Source organism: Photinus pyralis, unplaced genomic scaffold, assembly GCF_008802855.1.
Source record: "Photinus pyralis isolate 1611_PpyrPB1 unplaced genomic scaffold, Ppyr1.3 Ppyr1.4_LG7, whole genome shotgun sequence".
Lineage (NCBI taxonomy): Eukaryota > Metazoa > Arthropoda > Insecta > Coleoptera > Lampyridae > Photinus > Photinus pyralis.
In genome coordinates, this window is record NW_022170738.1 from 31,030,647 (window position 1) to 31,046,265 (window position 15,619).

The 15,619-nt window shown below is 34.7% G+C and overlaps 1 protein-coding gene across 1 annotated transcript; it reads right to left on the reverse strand.

Annotated features, from left to right (window-relative positions):
• Window positions 1-4,669: 4,669 nt before the first annotated feature.
• LOC116177317 lies at window positions 4,670-11,186 on the reverse strand. Its single transcript, XM_031496259.1, has 3 exons — window positions 10,797-11,186; window positions 5,391-5,603; window positions 4,670-5,345 (listed from the first exon to the last, which is right to left on the reverse strand). The coding sequence occupies exons 1-3, from the start codon at window positions 10,876-10,878 to the stop codon at window positions 4,927-4,929; spliced, it is 714 nt and encodes a 237-aa protein (XP_031352119.1). The 5' UTR covers window positions 10,879-11,186; the 3' UTR covers window positions 4,670-4,926.
• Between the last annotated feature and the right edge of the window lie 4,433 nt (window positions 11,187-15,619).

The window sequence follows — 15,619 nt, forward strand, 5'->3', positions numbered from 1 at the left end:
ACGTATAATGTACATCGTAAATTTTAGACCTAGTTGCTTAAGCTTCATTAATATATGCGTTTTCCAGGTTAATCTGATGCGGTCCAGATACATACCTAGGTACTTAGCTTGCTGTTGCTGCTGTATCGGATAGTTGTTCAGTATTGCTGTAAGAATTAATACAGAAGAAAAAATGCCTAAAAAGCGTGTATGAAACGCCATTTCATAACTCGCACATCTTGTAGATTCCTGAAACAAATAAAACATAAAAGCTTTAGAAATTAATGCAGAAGAAACTATTCCTAAAAGGGGTGTATAAAAGGCTTTTCCATAAGTGTCGCATCACGTAGATTCCTGAAACAAATAAAACAGAAAAGCATTAGAAGTTAATACATAAGAAAATTATGAGTATGAAACCCGTATAAAACACTTTTCCATAAGTCGTACATTTCGTAGGTTTCTCAAACAAATAAAACGGTAAAGCTTTAGAAATTAATGCAGAAGAAACTATACCTAAAAGAGGTGTATCAAACCCTTTTCCATAAGTGGCGCATCACGTAGATTCCTGAAACTAATAAAACAGAAAAGCGTTAGAAATTAATACAGAAGAAAACATGAGTAAGAAACCCGTATAAAACACTTTTCCATAAGTCGTACATTTCGTAAGTTTCTGAAACAAATAAAACGGTAAAGCTTTAGAAATTAATGCAGAAGAAACATGCCTAAAAGGGGTGTATAAAACGCTTCTCCATAAATCGCACATTTCGTAGGATCCTGAAACAAACAAAACAGAAAAGCATTAGAAATTTATACAGAAGAAAATATGCCTAAAAGGGGTGTATAAAACGCTTCTCCATAAATCGCACCTTTCGTAGGATCCTGAAACGAAACAGAAAAGCATTAGAAATTTATACAGAAGGAAATATGCCTAAAAGGGGTGTATAAAACGCTTCTCCATAAATCGCACATTTCGTAGGATCCTGAAACAAAACAGAAAAGCATTAGAAATTTATACAGAAGGAAATATGCCTAAAAGGGATGTATAAAACGCTTCTTCATAAATCGCACATTTCGTAGGATCCTGAAACAAACAAAACAGAAAAGCATTAGAAATTTATACAGTAGGAAATATGCCTAAAAGGGGTGTTTAAAACGCTTCTCCATAAATCGCACATCTCGTAGGATCCTGAAACAAAACAGAAAAGCATTAGAAATGTATACAGAAGGAAATATGCCTAAAAGGGGTGTATAAAACGCTTCTCCATAAATCATAAATCGCACCTTTCGTAGGATCCTGAAACAAAACAGAAAAGCATTAGAAATTTATACAGAAGGAAATATGCCTAAAAGGGGTGTATAAAACGCTTCTCCATAAATCGCACATTTCGTAGGATCCTGAAACGAAACAGAAAAGCATTAGAAATTTATACAGAAGGAAATATGCCTAAAAGGGGTGTATAAAACGCTTCTCCATAAATCGCACATTTCGTAGGATCCTGAAACAAACAAAACAGAAAAGCATTAGAAATTTATACAGTAGGAAAGATGCCTAAAAGGGGTGTTTAAAACGCTTCTCCATAAATCGCACATTTCGTAGGATCCTGAAACAAACAAAACAGAAAAGCATTAGAAATGTATACAGAAGGAAATATGCCTAAAAGGGGTGTATAAAACGCTTCTCCATAAATCGCACATTTCGTAGGATCCTGAAACAAACAAAACAGAAGAGCATTAGAAATTTATACAGAAGGAAATATGCCTAAAAGGGGTGTTTAAAACGCTTCTCCATAAATCGCACATTTCGTAGGATCCTGAAACAAAACAGAAAAGCATTAGAAATGTATACAGAAGGAAATATGCCTAAAAGGGGGGTATAAAACGCTTCTCCATAAATCGCACATTTCGTAGGATCCTGAAACAAACAAAACAGAAAAGCATTAGAAATTTATACAGTAGGAAATATGCCTAAAAGGGGTGTTTAAAACGCTTCTCCATAAATCGCACATCTCGTAGGATCCTGAAACAAAACAGAAAAGCATTAGAAATGTATACAGAAGGAAATATGCCTAAAAGGGGTGTATAAAACGTTTCTCCATAAATTGCACCTTTCGTAGGATCCTGGAACAAACAAAACAGAAAAGTATTAGAAATTTATACCGAAAGAAATATGCCTAAAAGGGATGTATAAAACGCTTCTTCATAAATCGCACATTTCGTAGGATCCTGAAACAAACAAAACAGAAAAGCATTAGAAATTTATACAGTAGGAAATATGCCTAAAAGGGGTGTTTAAAACGCTTCTCCATAAATCGCACATCTCGTAGGATCCTGAAACAAAACAGAAAAGCATTAGAAATGTATACAGAAGGAAATATGCCTAAAAGGGGTGTATAAAACGCTTCTCCATAAATTGCACCTTTCGTAGGATCCTGAAACAAAACAGAAAAGCATTAGAAATTTATACAGAAGGAAATATGCCTAAAAGGGATGTATAAAACGCTTCTTCATAAATCGCACATTTCGTAGGATCCTGAAACAAAACAGAAAAGCATTAGAAATGTATACAGAAGGAAATATGCCTAAAAGGGGGGTATAAAACGCTTCTCCATAAATCATAAATCGCACATTTCGTAGGATCCTGAAACAAAACAGAAAAGCATTAGAAATTTATACAGAAGAAAATATGCCTAAAAGGGGTGTATAAAACGCTTCTCCATAAATCGCACCTTTCGTAGGATCCTGAAACGAAACAGAAAAGCATTAGAAATTTATACAGAAGGAAATATGCCTAAAAGGGGTGTTTAAAACGCTTCTCCATAAATCGCACATTTCGTAGGATCCTGAAACAAAACAGAAAAGCATTAGAAATGTATACAGAAGGAAATATGCCTAAAAGGGGTGTATAAAACGCTTCTCCATAAATTGCACCTTTCGTAGGATCCTGAAACAAACAAAACAGAAAAGCATTAGAAATTTATACAGAAGGAAATATGCCTAAAAGGGGTGTATAAAACGCTTCTCCATAAATCGCACATTTCGTAGGATCCTGAAACAAAACAGAAAAGCATTAGAAATTTATACAGAAGGAAATATGCCTAAAAGGGGTGTATAAAACGCTTCTCCATAAATCGCACATTTCGTAGGATCCTGAAACAAAACAGAAAAGCATTAGAAATTTATACAGAAGGAAATATGCCTAAAAGGGATGTATAAAACGCTTCTTCATAAATCGCACATTTCGTAGGATCCTGAAACAAAACAGAAAAGCATTAGAAATTTATTCAGAAGGAAATATGCCTAAAAGGGGTGTATAAAACGCTTCTCCATAAATCGCACATTTCGTAGGATCCTGAAACAAACAAAACAGAAAAGCATTAGAAATTTATACAGAAGAAAATATTCCTAAAAGGGGTGTATAAATCGCTCTTCCATAAATCGCGCATCACGTTGATTCCTAAACAAATGAAATAGAAAAGCTTTAGAAATTATCTATAATATTTTTATTATTTAATTAATTTAATACATTGTTACTTTTCATCATATTGCTCAGTTATAAGCATTATTAGATTATGTCGGTTCTAATAATTGTACCAGGGAGTCGGTAGAAGATCAGAACTTGCGTTCGCAGCAACTGAATCGACTACTCCTGTGGTTTCCATTTCTTTAATTTAGTGGAACAAATGCATTATTATTAAGTTAATACAGATAAGGGTGTTTAAAACGCTTTTCCATTAATCGGACAATTTGTAGATTCGTGAAACAAATGAAAGTATGCTTAAACAAATATAGCTAATGGACCGTTTATAAAAAGCGTTTCCATAAATTTCAAATTTTTGAGTCTCCTAAAACGAGAAAAAGACAGGAGTTTTAAAAACTCAAAGCATCACATATTTGCGGTCAGAAACAAGGATAGTATTATCGAAGAATGACGCAAACTAGTAAAAAAGGCAATTAGTCCATACGACCCCATACTGCATGTGGAGGTGCCAACGCACTATAGTCTCTCTGTAGTGGGCCTCTACAACTTCTTCGGGTTTGTATGTGAATATTATCACAGCACCAGAGTAAGAGTACTTCAAAACTTCTTACTTTGCAAATGCAATATCGGTTTAATTTTTGTGTTGTTTGGTACAAGGAGCTTTGGGATTTGGGAGTCATTATTTTAATAAACAAAATTCAAGACAGTTTCTTACAGTAGGAGTAGGTACTTAAGGAAACGTGACATTTTTTTATACACAGGATCCCGTAAAATAAATAACGAAATAATACCATATTCAACAATTTATATCAATTGCCCGATGTAACCTTCCCAAATCTATTTTATTAGGAGCTGCAAACTTTAATTGGTGCACCCTGTGTATCAAACTACTCCAATTGTAGCATTCTACAAGCAGTACGATTGAGTACGATTTTGTTAATGGTCATTAACGCAACCAATGTTTATGATTGTATATTGAAGCGATCCAGGTGCAAATGCTTCGAAATAGGAAAATGATTACAAAAACGCAGTTCCATACCTACTAGCTAAAAAGGAGAAAAATTAGTTTTTTTTAACGATGTTTGGTTGTTTTCCAAAGGCAAACTCAAAGTGAGCGATTTATACAATGAATCTTGAACTTTTTGTTACTTTATGTAACTATTAAGTACGATTGAAACTGTCTCGAATAAAATAAAGAAATATAGAAAAAAGTAACGAATTAACATATTATTATATCACAGTATTCGTAAAATGTATGGTAATAAATAATACATTATAACAAATTAGCTGCATATGGCATTAAATAAACTTAAAACTAAAATCACAGCAGATTGTTTCGATAAATACTGTTTATTACAATAACGTCTTTTCACTTTCTTCGACCAGCACACACAGATCCAAATCATCTTTTCAGCAGTATCGTCACGATGTCCACTGAACAATAGGTACCACCCTTTCCTCAGACTTAGTCACGTTTGTGCCGAATTTGACGTTTCAGATTTATCCTCTTCAGTGGGCGGGCGAGGTACCATCTCTTGACGCATCTGGTTGCTGTAACTTGGAGGTGAATCGTCACCGCCACTTTCCTCCAGGTGGCTTGTTCTTAGCGCCTCTAAGGTGTCGACAGGAACGACGTATACATCATATTCTCGCTTTTCCGCACCGCTAGGTTTACACAAACTGTCGTAAGACGGCGGTGCAAACAAGTCGTATGCTGGGGGCGGTAACTCGCTGTGAGTAGGCGAAGCGGCCCCCCTTTGCATATTTCTGTTCCTCAACCGCGTTCTGCAGCACCATTCCGAACACGATACGATTAGGAAGAAGAATATTAAACCGCCGAACGATCCTACGTACCACAAGATTGACCACGGTTGAAAATTGCCATCCTCTGCAAACATTTTTATAGACACCACTAAAGATTGCACCATCTTACCATTTTCATTGGAATTGACATCCTCTGGGCTACCTATATCATTGGACGTAGTGAGAAGTTCATCTTGTCGAGGGTACTCCACGAATATCCTTGGTTTGACACCATTACTGTAGTAGATCCCTTTCACTTCGACTAGATCTCCAGTAGGATCTAGTCCCACTGATTCTGGTATTAGTATATCTTCCTTGGCATCCGATTTTAGCACTTTTTGATCTGAAACGAGAGCTTTTATAGAATCTGGTCATAAAAAGATTAGTTTATTAGCATTCAATTAAAAGTAACGTATAGCTTTCTACATTTTCCACAGTTACCTACTGTTTATTTACTTGGTTTATCTATGTGCTTTACCAAGTGAATAAAGTTTTAAGTTTCTGAAACCGTGTTGACGAAATGACACGTATCCACCTGTGTTTGTTTGCAAAACAATTGTAGATAACTGGTATCTGGCAAAAAACAATGATAATGCTAACAACTATTATCTTCATTTTCAAAATGTACACTAATTTAACTCGGCTTCAGAGACCTACACGTTTCAATGTTAAATGGATTGAGGGTTACTGACACCTGTAATCTTGATTGTCAGTAGAACGTTTGGCTTCAACAGGTTTTAGCCTATAATGACTCCACAATCGCTAATTATCTTTAATTAACATTTGAACTCTTGAGGGTTTTCTGTAATTTGATTTTCGGCAATTAGAACCTTCAACCTGTATAGTGTAACTTAGCACATATTTCCTAAGTAGGTAATGCACCTATACTTATCGATTTAGCAAATCAAATACTAGGTACTTAGCAGTTTGACGTCAGGGTTTACGTCATGCGAATTGTAATCCTTTGATGAAGGTAACGTGCAGAATCCATGGATTTTAATGGATTAGGTACCACAGGTACGAGTACTTTCGGAACTGATTTGCACAATTTCACCGTTGGTACTAGGATCATCAACATTGTTTTCCGCTCGTAGCATTCACGTGAAATTTTTTATTTCGCAACGTATTTGCTAGTAATGTGATTTTTTTTGAGATTTGGAAAAAAGAACGTTATCTCCTGTTGTTGTGTAAGATTTTCACATAGCAAAATCTTCATTTTTACATTTACTATTATCAAGTACCTACATAGGTAAAGTCGAGGGTAAAGTACACTTTTCCAAATGCCGCAGCCAGGGAGAAATACGTGATGATACATTGGGAACTCACGATGATTGACATGTACAGAGATATTGTCACTCAGTGCTTACGTGCTGACTAATAAGGTGACCATCAGTAACATGTAAAAGCTCAATGTCTTTCTTGTTATACAGAAAAAACTGTTGCTGCTGATAAAAATAAGGGGTTGCGTTTACTAAATCGCTTAAAAGCTTTGCCTGTCTACTATACTAATATCTATTAAGATAACTACTAATTTGTAAGTAATGTAAGCATATTTTACAGTCAATTAAATATTATTATTATCGAGATTATTATTATAGGTACTTTAAAGAACGAGTCCTTTAAATAATAAAACACCGTGTTTTCAATATTTTTTATAACACTGCAGAATCTTTAACCGAATTTGTCTTTTATTAATTATATCATGAGGGAAAAATGTTTTTCAAACTTGGCGTAGGGAGTTACCATGTTAATAGAATCAACAACATTAGGTATGAAAAATTAAGCAGCGTACTTTAAGTAGTGTATAAAAGACGGACTTTATAAAAACAATGTCCCTGTACTGTACTGTATGTACACTCCTCGTCTCGGATTTATAAAAGTTGGAATCAAAACACTTGTGCCACGCAAGTGCCTCAATTTGAATGGCGCTTGTGTTGATGAATAGCCCAAGAGTGTAGCCCCCAAATGTATACAATAATAGATTTTCTTTACAAGTTTACAATTTTTTATTTCAAAACGTCTGCTACTTTCTGGACAACCCTTGTATGACTATTTATGTGAGAGTGATCAAACCTGAGAATCCGGTTTTGATTTTGAGATTATAAGAGGTTACATTCTGCAAGGAAAGAGCCGAGGTAAGAGCTATTGAAAATTTATACATTACTGAGTTAGCCGTGGTATTAAATTTCATTACAAAACATTAATTGTTACAGTGCCGTAGAGAATAAAATTTATTTTCTACAAGAGGGTCGTCCAAGTAAACCGTTACACTCCCCAATACTTCTCGTCCCTGAAATACATGCCTTTAAGAAAATTATTCGTTATCCTGTTTTGCTTTTAGTTGGCACGAATTTCTTAAGGAAAAAGAGATAAACATTCATCTGGCCTTTGGAGCTAATTTACGCTTGGGAATATACTTCGAACTGAAACCTGGGTTTAATTGCATCGATGTGGTACAGGTCGTCTAGCAATTTAAGCGATTTTTAGCAAGTATAATGTTGCAATTGTGTAGTGGTTGCGGTGATAGTTTATAACGCAATAATGGCAATTTTGGTAAACAAATGTGACGATTTGCTAGAAATTTTCCAGAGATTGTGACAATAATTATTAAGTGCTGTAAAGTAGGTAATAGATAATATAAACTGAGATTAGTCTTGAATATAAATATGCCTATAAAAAAAATTCCGCTGTAAAATACGTAGATTAGCTCTTTTTGAGAGTGCGTAAATTTTTTACATTTGTTGTTACTCGAGCTTTTATTAAAAGCAGTTCCAGGAAAATACTGGCACAAATTAGAAAGTTGATCGATCAAGTATGGAAACATTTGAATTATATCAAAAATATTCAGTTAAAGAAATTGAGAAAGAAAATTTCTCAAAATTCGAAAAACCATTAGACCAAATCGTTCTCGATGTATTTGTAACTGTAATAGCAAAGCTGACGTACAGAATTTGACAATGGGAGGGAAATGGTTCAGGCAGAAGGGAGTTCCCACATTTAAAGTAACACACAATGATAAATTTAGCGGTTGTTTATGCTAATTTTTATTTTATTTTGCTGAATGGTGAACCCCTCCCACAATCAACAGTATCACAACTGAATTCTAAAAAAAACGCACTTTCTGTTATATTTTAAACCAAGATATTAATACATTTCTATTTTTGTCACTCGTTAGTAAACGATCAATAGGATAACGAAAGGAAAATGCTGTTTACTCGCTGTATCTATGCATATATTCGCCCTGGAAAACTTTACTAAACAAATTCGCTTCAGTCTTGAAACAGTCGCCCCCTGAAAGCGAACCCTCGGAATATTCACCCACCTTTTTTCCCAATCTAAAGACTCGCTCACGCAAATGTTGTCTTTCAAAAATCACCCCCAGGTTTATTTGCCCGCAAAGTAAAACTCTTAGTTTGTTGGGCGAATGTGCAGGTGGCTAATATGCTAGGGCAGAATTTAGGGTGGAGAATACTCCATGTAAAAATGTGAAAGAAGAAAATGCAGGGCACTCTTTTTGGAACAAGGAACAGGGCAAAGAGTGGAATATTCAACATAATATACTACTACGTTTCAACAACCGACGCTATTCTTTTTTCGCCATTTTACGAAATCAGGACAGTACACATTATCAAAAATCAGGGGCGTAACTAAAAAACTCGATGACCCTCCAATCGCAAGGGGAAGATCAGTATTAAAAGGATATTGTTTGCAGCTCAAATATAAAACGTGTAAGGTTGAAAGGAACTTAAAAAGAAATTGAAGAGAAGATTATGGGACGTGATGAGAATTTGAAAAGAAACTTAAGAGGAACTCAGGAAGAACTTTGGAAAGTTGTCCAGAATTAAGACGGACAATTTCTGAACTTGTAACGAGTGAGAAGAACATAAAGGGAACTTAAAAGGTGCTCGAGGAGAATTCTAATGGAAATTTGAAGGGAACGACAGTAGTATTTAAGTAACAAAGAATTGTATGTGTTTCTAGTTATATTAGCAGTAACATTTTATGAAAGCTAATATTTTTTAGCTGCAGATACAAGGATAATTGAAGAAATGTTTCGTGATATACAGCGTGTAGAAACTATTTACGAACCATAGGGATTTAAATGCTAATTTCTTTATATGGAAATACTTTCTCCCCTAATTAAATTAGAGTAACGTTGAAAATAGGTTTTTGTACCTTGAAAAATTCTGCGTCTGTTCATGTCGTTATTTATTATTATTTGCCAATTCTGGAAACCGAAAAAATGAAATAAATGTAAATTTCCAATACGCTGCATGTGTCTTTTGTACAAGGCGTTGCATTAATTACAAATATTAAAAATTCTAGATAATTAATTTGATTTGAAAGGTGATCCAGGAATTTATTGAAATTTTATTTTGTATTTGTTGGTGGCCCACCCAAACCAACCACCTCCCGTAGCCCAACATGGACTCAGAAGCAAAATGAATTTCCTGCGTCTGCGTGTATAATTAATAATGTTATTGTCCAGATTATTATAATATGGTCCGAAATGACTATAGAAAAGTGAAAAATGGCTGGTTATGTGGGCTTCCACTCTAAATATGTTCCCATGGTTCCCGCTGCTACAATGCAATTCGTACAAGTTGGAAACCGCATGAGATTGATTACAATCCCACTGATACATTATTCGATATCACGTTCACTGATTAAAAAACCCACGATGATTATGTTATATACAGCATGGAACAGGACAAAATAAAGGTTTTATTGAAAAAACCGCATTAGATTATCGCTACTTTCGATTACTTATATTGAACAATAAGATCGTACTGGAAACTTTAGCTAGACCAGTTGCAAGTAAAGTTTGGATTCCAAAAACAAAGAGACGAGAAGGTCACATCCGCTTGAAATGAATAGTTCAAAGATTCGTGTGAAGAAAAGATCGAGCAAATCAAAAACAAAAGATAAATGTATCCTACAATAATAAAAATACCTATGCATAATTATGTACCTACGTAAAAAAGAAAAGATCATGTACAGAATTGCAAGTAATAAAATAATGTATTATTAATGACAACTGTTAAAATATTAATAATTCAGGAAGTAAACTTTGAGCAGATAAATATTTATTACGCTAGATTTCCTGATTCAAGCATTCTTATGTACTACGGGTGAAGGTAAGGTAAATTGTTTAGTGGTCCATGGAACCTAATGACAAATAAGCTAAAATAAGATCATCGCTCTTCGCGATGTGGGAGTAAGGTCAGTGTATCACCCCGCAGACAAACAATTTCGTTTTGGGAATACCTCTAATTACGCGGTTCCATAATTCCAGTTTATTTATAATACGTGAATAATGATCTTATCTCTCACTTCTGTTATAGAACGCAGAATACAAGGGGATGGGCCAACGAACGGAACGTCTACCTATACCAAAAAACTAATTTCCACTTTGATTAGGTTTTTAAGAACCAATTGATGATCATGACTAGTGTATTTTTCCAGATTGAGGAGCAACTTTTAATTAGGCCGAAAAGTGGGTTACGATATTAAAAATAAAAATCGAGTAACTCACCAACAAAATTAAACTCTAAACAAAAAACATCTTTGGTCCATAACGATAAAAATAAAAGGAGTTTCCACATTTCCACAAACATTTCCACCGTATTTCGACTGTTTTTTTATTGGAACTAATTTAATCAACAAAGAAACCGTATATAATTGGGTTTAACTATACAATTACACCTATGATGCCAGGTTACGTCACATTTCGTTTATTAAAACAAGTTAATAAAATTTGTAATATATATGCGTCCAACAAGAAAAAATAGTAAGCGCACCCGCGACCTCGCAATTTAGCACTGTTCGCGAGTAGATTAATCTCGAAAAATAGCGAAGCACCTGTTTTAAGTAACTTATAAATCCTTATCAGAGCTGATATGTAATCGCTAAATTAAAAGGAGCCGTACTAAATTAACGCAGAACATACTACAAGCGTTAACACTTCAATTTCTATTTATAATTTTTTTAACCTTTACGCCGTTTTCGCTATTTCTGTCTCCCATTTTATCTTCCATCCAAGTTTGCGTAAGTATGGCCAGATAAATTTTAGAAACTGAACTTCTCTCTATAATTAGATGAAGTGCAATGGAACCTTGACTTAAAACAATAAAAGTAAACAACCAGTTTAGTAAACACATCGATCTATTGTTAGCCCAAGTTTTTCCATTTGCAATTTCAATTAGTTATCGCCGTTTTCACATCCGGCGAGCGTGTTATCGGATTAGATATACTGATAGGTACCTGATAACAAGAGAAGGGAACATTAGTTTGGTGGAAAGGGTATGGACCCAACCAAAAGTGGTTGAACATTTCGCCATACGCGAATTTATCACTAATTTTATCTCGGTTTTGTTGCTTAATGCAATGTTCAATCAACCATCCCCTGCATTACAAAACCACAATCTAATCGCAGATTTTATCCAGCTTGCTGCACTCCAGTTAGAAGTTTGTACGTTTATGAGTATTTAATAATAAAAATAATATATTGCCTTTGTACGCCATTTTGCTTTGTATGCCATGTTATGTTTCCCGATATGACAGTACTCAGGATCCATCAACTACGAGAACGCGGACTGGTATTAGGGGTTGAAATGGACACTGGTTTACCGATGCAAATTGGAGGCAATGTGTTTAAATAATAGGCGTAGTTCCGCCTAGGTCTGAGGCCTGCTTCTTACAGAACCAATATTTAAGGCACAATTTGACCTTAACTGTCAGCCGTAGTAACCAATTTAAAACCCACCTAAAACCAGTGCAACTTTCTTTGGAACACATCAATTAAAAATGATAAAATTAAAATATGAGTCAATTATAAGAGGAAGAATTAACTGATCCTTTTAGCTAAGTTAATATAATCTACTAGCAGCTTGCATAGTAGGCAAACTTAACTCCATTTCCAATTACAAAATAATTACAGCCGAACGCATAGTTTCGCGTAGGTTAATAAAGCACATACACAAATCTGTAACTCCTGACTTCAAAAGTCCGTCCCTGACCAATGTCCGCATCTGTTGCATTTATTCAAATCTGACCACAGTAGATTCGTGTAGGATTATAGCTACTTGCAAATATCTAATGCAATTAATTAATCTTAATTGAAAAGAATTTACCTTGTAGTGAATTATTCCAACAGTGATTGGCACTGAATATAATTAACAAAATGTTTTAACTTTCAGGATTTGGCAATTGCTTTAATTTGTTGTGTCGTATTTCAACCGCTGATAGTAAAAACAAGACCATATAACGGACGATCAAAAATGAGTTGCTGTCGAGTCGCCTTTGAAAGTTCAAGTTAAATACCATTTCCCATGTAAACAAAAATTACAAAGGTAACTCCACAGCAACTCATTTTTGATCGCATAGTACAATTGACCGGTGTTACCACCGTTCCCGTGAGGATATATTAGTATATTAAAACATTACTAAACGATTATGATGGGACTATCATAATCGCACATTATAAACAAATGTTTTCCGCTTTCCGGTCGATATTTAAAAATCAGGAGAGGTGGGCGAGCGAGGATTTTAAGCAGATTTTCGTACAAACACCGGTGTGTAAAAAAATTGATTTGCGGTCGATATCTATAGTTGGGTTGCGAGAAATATCCTCGCCAGGGTTACAGCCCCTTGAATTTTCTTTCGAAATTGGTTTTTAGACCATCACTTGTGATTGAGAAGTCTAATCGAAAAAGTACGAATCGTTTTGGATTCTACGCACCAAAATTAATAAGAAAAAGTGTTTTCCCGAGAAATTTTGGTGTAGTCGATTTTTGGTAAAAAAGGAAGGTTATACACTGCCTTTTTTTGAGGCCCCAAAAAAAATTGTCTCAGATCGACCGGAAAAAAACATTTTCTTATAGAATAAGGCCTGTAGATTCCATAATTTCAAACAGTTCCAAGATTGGGGTACTAGATCAAAAGTTACAGCCCTTTGAATTTTCTTTCGAAATTGGTTTTTAGTCCATAACTTTTGATTGAGAAGTCTAATCGAAAAAGTACGATTCGATTTGGATTCTACGCACCAAAATTAATAAGAAAAAGTGTTTTCCCGAGAAATTTTGGTGTAGTCGATTTTTGGTTAAAAAGGAAGGTTATACACTGCCTTTTTTTGAGGCTCAAAAAAAATTGTCACAGATCGACCGGAAAAAAACATTTTCTTATAGAATAAGGCCTGTAGATTCCATAATTTCAAACAGTTCCAAGATTGGGGTACTAGATCAAAAGTTACATCCCTTTGAATTTTCTTTCGAAATTGGTTTTTAGTCCATAACTTGTGATTGAGAAGTCCAATCGAAAAAGTACGAACCGTTTTGGATTCTACGCACCAAAATTAATAAGAAAAAATGTTTTCCCGAGAAATTTTGGTGTAGTCGATTTTTGGTTAAAAAGGAAGGTTATATACTGCCTTTTTTTGAGGCTCAAAAAAAATTGTCACAGATCGACCGGAAAAAAACATTTTCTTATAGAATAAGGCCTGTAGATTCCATAATTTCAAACAGTTCCAAGATTGGGGTACTAGATCAAAAGTTACATCCCTTTGAATTTTCTTTCGAAATTGGTTTTTAGTCCATAACTTGTGATTGAGAAGTCTAATCGAAAAAGTACGAACCGTTTTGGATTCTACGCACCAAAATTAATAAGAAAAAGTGTTCTCCCGAGAAATTTTGGTGTAGTCGATTTTTGGTAAAAAAAGGAAGGTTATACACTGCCTTTTTTTGAGGCTCCAAGAAAAAATTGTCTCAGATCGACCGGAAAAAAACATTTTCTTATAGAATAAGGCCTGTAGATTCCATAATTTCAAACAGTTCCAAGATTGGGGTACTAGATCAAAAGTTACAGCCCTTTGAATTTTCTTTCGAAATAGGTTTTTAGTCCATAACTTTTGATTGAGAAGTCTAATCGAAAAAGTACGATTCGATTTGGATTCTACGCACCAAAATTAATAAGAAAAAGTGTTTTCCCCAGAAATTTTGGTGTAGTCGATTTTTGGTTAAAAAGGAAGGTTATACACTGCCTTTTTTTGAGGCTAAAAAAAAAATTGTCTCAGATCGACCGGAAAAAAATCATTTTCTTATAGAATAAGGCCTGTAGATTCCATAATTTCAAACAGTTCCTAGATCAAAAGTTACAGCCCTTTGAATTTTCTTTCGAAATAGGTTTTTAGTCCATAACTTGTGATTGAGAAGTCTAATCGAAAAAGTACGAATCGTTTTGGATTCTACGCACCAAAATTAATAAGAAAAAGTGTTTTCCCGAGAAATTTTGGTGTAGTCGATTTTTGGTTAAAAAAGGAAGGTCTGTCTGCCACTGCCTTTTTTTGAGGCCCCAAAAAAAATTGTCTCAGATCGACCGGAAAAAAACATTTTCTTGTAGAATATGGGCTGTAGATTCCATAATTTCAAACAGTTCCAAGATTGGGCTGCTAGATCAAAAGTTACAGCCAGGATCCTCGCGTATGTGTAAAGATTTGAGGTTGCAATTCAGGAACCGGATCGTACAATTAGTGAGTGAAATCTATGCGAATAGGTAATAATAACTTTTATATTTGGAAAATATACATGAAGGGACATTTTCGAATAGGTTTGTTGAAGTAGGGTTCGGCACCCTTAAAAATAGCTAATAAACATTTCTATTTGGGATCGTTTGTACATTATTTTGTGAAGATCACTTGTATCTATCTATATATATCTACTATTAGAAATATGTGGTGTCATAAGAGATAAAACCACTTTAGTAAACATGTAAACAAAAATGTTGTTAAGGGTACAGACAATTAAATAATCAGTAAGGATCTCGAAAAAAAACAGAATATAGTTTCGCATTAATTTAAAGTCCTTTGATGGTAAAATTAGATACCTTCAAGTCCAAAACGTATGCTTAAAATAGGGTTTCGCCAAATAGTGCCAGAATACACTAAGTACCTAAGCTTCTGTCACTGATTTGCTAGGTTTCACTGAATACCTCACCGAAAAGCTTTGCTTGGCAGATTAAGTGTGACTTTCATCATCCTTTGTTTTGTTACGTCAGAGCTCACAATTTGTGCTTTGATCATGCATGATGATACACGGAATCTTCAAGAGCTGTTTAAAAGGTGCGGTCATAAGAGGCGTACCGTTTAGACTTGGGTATTATCGCATTATCATGATCATTGAGTGTTGATCCGTAAATGCCAAAAATAACGTTTGAATGGGCATCATAGCCGCTAATCTGTAGTAGTCATTTTCCTCAATTGAAACACCTACGTAGCTAGGTGGTTGTAGGATTACCTACCCAAAAACAGCAACACGAAAATGCATTACCTCTACACTACAATTTAGAGAAAAAGTTGTGCGATAT